This window comes from Myotis nattereri, assembly GCF_964212035.1.
Source record: "Myotis nattereri genome assembly, chromosome: 13".
NCBI lineage: Eukaryota > Metazoa > Chordata > Mammalia > Chiroptera > Vespertilionidae > Myotis > Myotis nattereri.
This window is the reverse complement of record NC_138088.1, coordinates 5,842,460-5,850,999: the sequence shown is the minus strand read 5'-3', so window position 1 is coordinate 5,850,999 and position 8,540 is coordinate 5,842,460. Positions and strand designations below refer to the sequence as shown.

General features: G+C 45.3%; 1 protein-coding gene across 1 annotated transcript in view; it reads left to right on the top strand.

Annotated features, from left to right (window-relative positions):
• Window positions 1-518: 518 nt before the first annotated feature.
• Window positions 519-8,540, top strand: part of ERCC6 (ERCC excision repair 6, chromatin remodeling factor) — an 81,347-nt gene continuing 73,325 nt past the window's right edge. The window contains exons 1-3 of the mRNA XM_081105130.1: window positions 519-597; window positions 4,485-4,920; window positions 6,741-6,861. Coding sequence (XP_080961256.1) covers window positions 4,499-4,920; window positions 6,741-6,861 — 543 coding nt within the window. The 5' untranslated portion in view covers window positions 519-597; window positions 4,485-4,498. The remainder of the gene's footprint in view (window positions 598-4,484; window positions 4,921-6,740; window positions 6,862-8,540) is intronic.

The window sequence follows — 8,540 nt, the reverse complement described above, 5'->3', positions numbered from 1 at the left end:
TCCACTGAGCCAAACCGGTTAGAGCTCCTCCGTTTGTTCTGAACCTACGTGCTGGCATTTTGTGTCTTCAAATGCTCCAACCTGAAATTCTCACCTGGCTCAAAATCCTCCTCATCTTTGATCTGAGGGCAGATATTAAATTAGTGAATCACTAATGCAATCAAGACATTTCTGCAGGCCCACTGTGAGCACACACCGACCCCGCCCAGGGGGTGTGTGTGCGTACATGGTGTGTGTGTGTACCTGGTGTGTGTGTGTGTGAGTGTACATGTCCTTTAATGCTCATCACCACCTGACTACGGAGGCATTTTTAATAGGAATGAAGCGCCCGCAACTAGGTACACGCCGATCCTCATTCACATCCGGGTCAAAGGTGGAAAGGCGGAGCTGCACCAGCCCTCCAACCGCTGGGCCCCGACCGCCTGCCAAGTCCGCCCGGCGCCGCCGCTGGCCCCGCCCACGCAGGCCGGCGGTCACCGTTGGGGGCGGTGCTGGGGGCGGGTCCCCACGCATGCGCCGTGGCCGCTTCCAGTCGGCGTCCTGGCTGCGCGCTGCGGCCGCGTCTGCGTGTCCCTGCTGGCGGCCTCGCGGCCCCGGGTGAGTGTTGGCGCGGCCGGGCTGAGTGTCGGGCGGGTAGTGACTGGGCCTCGCTCGTGCTGCCCGGCAGCCCGGGCCCCTCGGACCCCTGGCCCCGGGCCTGTCAGGTCGCCCGGCGCGCCTCCCGGGCCGCCCACCTGCGGTCGGAAGTGACGCCGCGACGCGCGCTCCCGGGGTGGCGGGTCCCCAAACTGACCGGCGCGGGCGGGTGAGCCAGCGACCGAGCCCCACTTCTTGGCCCTGTGGCCGGCCCCGCGCGCAGGGTCCGCTCGGCCCAGTTTGATGTCGGTTAAGTATCAGAGCTGTTTGTTGTTTGACCGAGAGGATCGGGCTGAATGCACGTCGGCACTTGGGCGTTGGGTCCCTGGCGTGGGGAGGGCAGAGGCGGCCGCGCGAAGGCTGTCAGGCGGTTTCCCACGGAGCGCCCTCGCCCTGCCGTCGCCCGTTCCACGCGGCGTCCCTTCGCCGTGTGCCTCCCGTCTCCTCGTCGCGCTGTTCCTCCGGCCTGGCCTGCGATGGCGCAGCCGTCCACAGACACATTTGCATCATGCCATCCCCTCCGTGTGCAGAACTCGGAAGAGTCGGACCCTTGCGCTTGGAGTGAAGTCCACGCTCGCTTTACCCAGGCCGCGCGGTCGGTCTGGGCCTCGCCCACCCTCCTCTCCACTCCCCGCCTCCAGCCTGTGTGCGCGCAGCCGACTCCAGCCCCGAGCCCCGAGCCCCCAGCCCCGCAGAACCCGTGCTGTGAGGGGAGGACAACGAAGATACTGTTTCCCCTTAAGCCGTGCAGAGCGCTAGATTTGCACAATGAATGTAAAGTAAATGCTCACTGTGCCCACTCCTTCCATTTTCCAAGTGCGCCAGCCCTTACCAGCCTTAGGAATACACATCCTGTTTCTTTGCAAAAAAACGCTCACTCCACTTGTGGCCGATTAACTCATTCGTTCTTCAGATGCTGGCTTAAACATCACTTTATCAGAGAGGCCTCCCTGCCCTCCACAATGTCTCTTAGGTCCCTCTGTTACTTTGTCATACAGAATCCCGTGCTTTCCTCTTACAGCAGTTACCACAGTGACATTTGTGTGTGTATACTGTATATATTTTATATATACGTATACAAATATGTCTCCTGTACAATGTTCTCTGTAGGTTATCTCCCTGCTCCCTTTCCAGCTATTGCATGTTATAGTTTTTCTTGACCTAGTTTTCCTCTCCCAATTCATTATTACTTTACTAGAGGCCCGGTGCACAAATTTCTGCAACAGTGTGGTCCCTCATCCTGGCCTTTGGGATCGGCTGAAACCAGCTCTCCGACATGCCCCGAGGGGTCCCAGATTTTGAGAGGGTGCAGGCCAGGCCAAGGGACCCCATGTGTGCACAATCAGGCTGGGAGGGAGGGGGAGGGGGGAGGGCTCCAGGGCATGTCCAGCTCATCTCGCTAGGTCCAGATCGGCAGGACCCCAGCAGCAAGCTAACCTACCAGTTGGAGTGTCTGCCCCTGGTGGTCAGTGCATGTCATAGTGAGCGGTTGAGTGCCCTTAGCATATCATTAGCATATTATGCTTTGATTGGTTGAACAGCTGACCGGACTTAGCATATTAGTAGGCTTTTATTATATAGGATCATTCCAGCTGTCAACCTTACATAGGCAAGCTCCTTAGACTCTAAGGCTTAGAGGGTAGGCTACTCACTGGTGGCTACTCACTTCTTAACTCCCTATAGTCTGGTATTTGTCCCCATTGCTCCACTGAAACTTTTTTTAAACTAAGATAACCAGAGACCTGCTAATTTCCAAATCCACTGGATTCTTTCTAGTTTCCTTATGTGAACTTGCCATCTCATTTCCCACTTTTAACTATTCCCTCTTCTTTTCTATTAGAAGTTTTCTGCAAACATTATTTAACCTTGTCTTTATTATCTAACATTATTACTTCATATGTTATTCTACAATATTATTACTTAATATATTTGGATTTATGTGTTTTTTAACTGAAAAACAAATCTTTGCATACATACAAGTAAGAAAAATGAAAACAGTTGTTAAATTTCAGCCAGTATTAAGGATCCTGCCTCTGTTGAAAGTGGAGACTAGTTAATGATGGAGCACTAAACTAATTCTCCTGAAAATAATCAGAAGGCCAAAGAAAGGAGGGACTTTCTTACTCTGTTGTTCACTTTAACCTCTAAAAGAATCTCTGGTACCTGTCATCTCTTTCTTTTGAGCCCAGATTTGCATTCTGACTGCATCCTCACCCGTACCTGGCATTTATAACTTCCCACCAGCCTTTCTGCCTGCTTCCATCTGCTTCCTTTCAGAGATTTTATTTTTGTGACTGAATTCACCGGTGACTCAGTAGTCCAGACCAGACTTGTTATTTAAGACTCCTCTCTGAACCTGACTTACTTTCAGCATATATTGAGCACCTCCTCTGTATCAGACCCTGGGCCAGGTTTTCAAATCTTGTACATGTTTTTTGAACATCATCACCCAATTCATCGTCACTTCCTCTGTGTCCACGTGGCCTCTTGTTCATGTCTCTTCTATGGATCTGTCCTGCTGTCTTGTTTTTGACACTCTTTCCCACTAGAGAGTGAGCCACTCAGGGCAGGGTGATGCCAAGTTCCTGGCATCTCTGTATCTCTGCTTGGCCTCTGGGATCTTTTTATCTAATGAGGAATGAGTGGGGCTTATTGGGGGTACTTGTGGTCATTTCATAGAAATAAGTTTCAGTGCTGAAAAACCTTAGTTTATTCACAGTTAAATGAAAAGCAAGCTGTCTCTTGGTCAGTGTGTTGCTTTATAATCTAGTTATTAGAGTTATGCAGGCAACATAGTGAATATATTTTTATTCAAGGAATTCCTGACTACTTGGAAAGGTGAAACTTCTTCTGTATTCCTCCCTGCCCCTTCTGCTTCCCCTTCCAACTATTGTAGGTGTAGTGTTATCTCCAGATCACTTTGAGTGCATTCCATACACACAGATGCAGATGCAGCTTTTTCCATAAATGTGTTTATACTGTGGCTCTTTTCACTTTACAAGACTTATACCAGTACCACTGAATATACCTAATGCCTACATTAAACTGTTAAAACATGCTGCAGTAAACATACCTGCACATATTATTTCTCTGGAATAAATACCTAGTCGGGTGCATTTTAAATCTTAATAGATATTGCTAATTGCCTTCCAAAGGAGCTTTACTAATTTATATTCTCACCAGCATTGTGTGAGGGTGTACCTTCCTTGTCTATACAGATATTATCTGGCTTTATGTTTTTGTCTACCCAGTGGGTGAGAAATTATATCACACATTGAAATAGAGTTATTTTTGAGAATATTTTAATTTTTCTCAGATTCTGATTTGAGTGGTGTTATGATGATCTCTTGTTTCTGTTTATTGGAGTAAATAAATGTTCAACCTCAAAGTTTCTAGTGTCAGATTCATATAGAAGCTCTCTCCTTACATCACTAAATCTAAATCTATACATCACAGTTGATCATGCCACTATAATTTAATTCATTTATGCCATGACATAGTGAAGAGGCTAATGTAGGAAGTGCCAGCTGGATGGAGAAGACTCTTCGCTGTTACTCAGGACTTTGGTTGTCAGCTTTTTTAGCTGGCTACCCAAATGTCCTTTGTCAGTGACACTACATTTTTTTCTTTTGGTTAGTTTTTCTTATTATTAGAACTCAAGAAGATATATAGCTTTTAAGAAAAGTAATACTTGGAAACTTGTTTGTGTAATTGGAGGATTATTACTTGATCTTTTGAAAAATCAGTCTGCTTCATAAAATATTCAAGAAACTATGTAGCTATCCTTTCTGTATAACAGAAAAGGCTATTGAAAGGTTTTTTTTTGTTGTTTGTTTTTTTACTTTTAGGTCGTCTGTAAAGGATGCCGAATGAGAGAATTCCTGACTCAAGTCAAACTGAGGAGCAAGACTGTTTACAGAGTCGGTGTGTCAGTGATGGTGAGAAAATGACAGTTAAGCAAGAAAATGATGGTGATGCAGAGATGGAGGAAAGCCTCCCCTCTTGTTCCTCTGCTAATGGGCCATCCATCTCCACGGAGGGGTGTCCGTGGGAAGTTCCGAGGAGAAGGCCTGCCTTGCTGCACATCGACAGACATCAGATCCAGGCGGTGGAGCCCAGTGCGCAGGCCCTTGAACTGCAGGGGTTGGGTGTGGACGTCTATGACCAGGACGTGCTGGAGCAAGGGGTGCTTCAGCAGGTGGACAGTGCCATCCAGGAGGCCAGCCACGCTGCCCAGCTCCCTGATGCAGAGAAGGAGTATCAGTCAGTCCTGGATGACCTCACGTGAGTGTGGACCATCTTCTCGCTAATTGCAGAATTTGTGTTTACAAGGGATGGAGAGATTCAGGTACTGGCTGTAGTATCCCAGAAATATTAGGAGATTCATAGCCTTTCTCATATGGAGGATAGAATCAAAGGGGCGCTCGTCGACCTTGTGTTCGAACCTCAGCCCTTCCCGCTGGAGCAGCGTGCACATGGTAGTTAATGTTTCAGACCAGCTCACAACAGCCTGTTTGTGCATGATGGAGAGGAGTGACCCGGAACTCACAAGCACGTGCACAGAATCATTCTCAGGAGAAGTGTACTCACAGTTCTTAGGTGTCCTGCTTGAGAAACCAGGAACACACCTGCCCTCTCACATTTTTCTCTATCTTGTAGTTTCTTTCCCTTAAAATGAGTATGTCTTTTGGTAATTTTTCAGATTTTGCATTTCTAGAAATAAGGGAAAACACCTCTTTGCTCTTCCTTTCTTCTGTCCTACTTTTGACTGTAAAGGAAGATGAAGTCCCATGGAGATTTCATTTGTGTTTTAGAGGAGACTTGGGCCCTGGTGAGCATAACACATTAACACATTGGTAGAGAAGGAAGAGGCTCTGGGCTGGGCTAGGAGGGGGTGCAAGATTGAGCTCACACTCCATTGCTAGTCTTCTCTGCCTTGGCCAGTGTTCCAGGCAGTGTCAGGCAAGCAAGAAAGAGAAGGGGAGGGCTGGATGGAGGGGTGGTGCAGTCTTAGCTGGGGGTGGTTGTGGGAGGGGAGAAGGAGTAACATGGAGCTGTTGGTTACCCACTGGGGAAGGCTGTAGTATAGCTTGCTATTGGCAGTTAAAGGACATGTTTTCTATTAAGTTTCCTGGTATGTTCTTTAGGCCTCTTGAGTTGCAGATGTTCTCGAATCGTTGTAGTCTGACCTTCAGGTGTGAGCACCTCAACTCTTTGTAATGAACACACCTTTTACATTTGACCTTAGAAATGTGTCCACTGCCTACGGAGGTGGCAGAGCAGAGTGCTGCAGAGCCACGGGCAGGTTAGCACCAGATGGGTGGTAGCACGTGGTCCTCAGCTTGCCAGTCACTTGCATTGATAACATCTTATGCTAAAATCCAGAAGGCATACAACAGCAAGTTACACAAATGTCAAGATTGAATTGGTGTTTTGAAAATTGGGAGCTATAATTCTGTGGTGTTTATTTTAGGAGCAATGTATTACAAATTGATTTTTTCCCCCTTCATAATACTACAGCAAATGTGTTTTCTGGTCATGTGAAAGAAAAATATTGCCACAGATGTCTGACTTATAGAAGAAAATGTTTAAGCATTTTTAGTACTTTTCCAAGCTTAGAGAGACTTTCATAATGGACTTTTAAAATCCATCTATGGGGTGGTTGACAATAGGGGAAGCAGGGGGTATATGGGAAATCTCTGCACCTTCCTCTCAATTTTGCTGTGAACCTAAAACGTCTATAAAAAGTAGTCTTAAAAAAATGTACTCATCTTCTCTTATAAAAGGACAACTTATTGCACATGGTTTTAGTAGTCTCTTGAATAAACTAGTCACTTAAAATGCTTAGAGGATAAATTAATCAGCTTACAAAGTGGAATGAGCTGATTTAAAGAAGCCAGATAAAAAAAAACAGTAGTCATCTTAAACTTCTAACAACCCTTCAAGTTCTATTTATGGTCAGGAAGACTATGCATTTTAGTTTAGTTTCTTTTATCTTAGTTAATAAGAAATAAGAGAGCCATGTTTTTAGTATTTCAATCTTTATATTATTCTATTAGAAATGTTATCAGGGTGGAAAACATACGTTTTATCTTATTTTTCAGGTCATGTACGACATCCCTAAGGCAAATCAATAAAATTATTGAACAACTTAGCCCTCAAGCTGCCACCAACAGAGACATCAACAGGAAACTAGATTCTGTAAAACGGCAAAAATATAACAAGGTGATTTCAAATGACACTTGAAAAAGTCATCATTTAGACTCATTTAATGTTTAGGAAGGATTCTGAAAAGTACTTCTAAGATTTGAAGCAAATGTTTATAATAGAAAACTTTGAGTTTTTATGTATGTGTAATTTTTCATCTGTTTCCCTTTAATATCCTTTGTTAGAGTATTTTTAAAAATACGTACAGACATACACACACACGTTTGAGAAAAAGGTTTTTGGCTTTGCATGCCTTTTGCTGGTGTACTTTCATCGCCTTCCTTGCCTCAGTGTTTTCTTTTACCCAGCTTAGGCTTCTGCTTGGTGTCAGGCCTCTACTCAGTCTCCGTGTTTCGTATGAACTTTCTTTTTCTTCCTGCTTAGCTCCTGCTTGCACTGATTGTTTGCACTGTTTCCTGGGATACAGGCTGGCCTCAGGTACTACAGTCATCATCCAGCCACACTGCGTCTGCATTTAGAGTCGTAGAACTTAAGGATAGGGACTGTTACTTATGACATTTTTTTTGGCGAGATTTGAAACACTTTTTAGAATTATGTACACTTTATGGAAATACATTGCAGAAGACAGGAATGACTAGTTTTGATCATTTTACTTCTGCCATCCAAAGTGACTAACAGATACCTTTGTGCTTGCAATTGATTCATTGCAACAAGTAGAGTCTGTGCATCTTTCACTTAAGCTGTGCTAGTGGGGATGTGTGTAGACTCAGTTCCTCCTTTTGCTTTCCACTCACCAGTCCATTGTCTTCACCACCCTGTCTTCTCTCACCTCCAGAGTAGTAGCCCCAGAGTCACAGCTAGTAGTGGCTTGAAGCAGCTGTTGGTCTTCCCAAATCAGAAAAGCAGCATCTGGCCTCTTGTGGAGCATGTGGTTTAATGTGCAGAGACCTTCTCTGACCTTGGGCTTCGGTGGGCTGTAGTTTTAAGGAGAGGAGAGGATCAACTTTTAGACCATTTTAGATAATAGTCCTACTCAATTATATATCCCTGTCTTTCCTTAGCAGCTCTTTGATGTTTAGAGATAGACTATTCAGAGAGAAAGGCTGTTTTAAATAAGATTTGGATGAGAAAAACTGCAAACAAATTACAAGTCATTCTAATATGGCCTTTATATTCAGGATTTCCCTTGCCCCACATTCATATTTGGTATTTAAGCATTCTTGACCTTGGGAAGAACCGAGTACCACAGGCCTAGTTAATTGAGGAGGCTGTAGGAATATCCCCATATCTGAGCTTTGGTGGTATAGAGGGTGACAAGACTAAGAGGAGTCTGTTGTGATCGGGGTAAAAGGGTATATCAAAATATATTTCCTTTTAAAATTTTGTGATTGGGTAGAATTCTATAAAGGACAATTATAAATATGGTAAGTTATCAAAGGGGACTGACTGTTTCAACTTTTGAACATTCACATTTATGTTTCTTATCCTTACAACCTATTAACCTCATAGCCCATTGGCTGTTAAGGTCCGAACGCAGAGGAATGTGGTGATTTACCCAGTTGTAATGGGGGAACCAAGTAGAGCAGTGCCACCCCCACATCAGCGGAGAGTCAGTACATGTGGACATCATTCTGGGCACGTAGAAAGCTATGCTGGGAGAGTGGGTGGGGACAGGGATACCTGCCTGATGGAAATGCTTTGAACCCTACTTCCTGCTGGAAATATGGCAGTGGCTC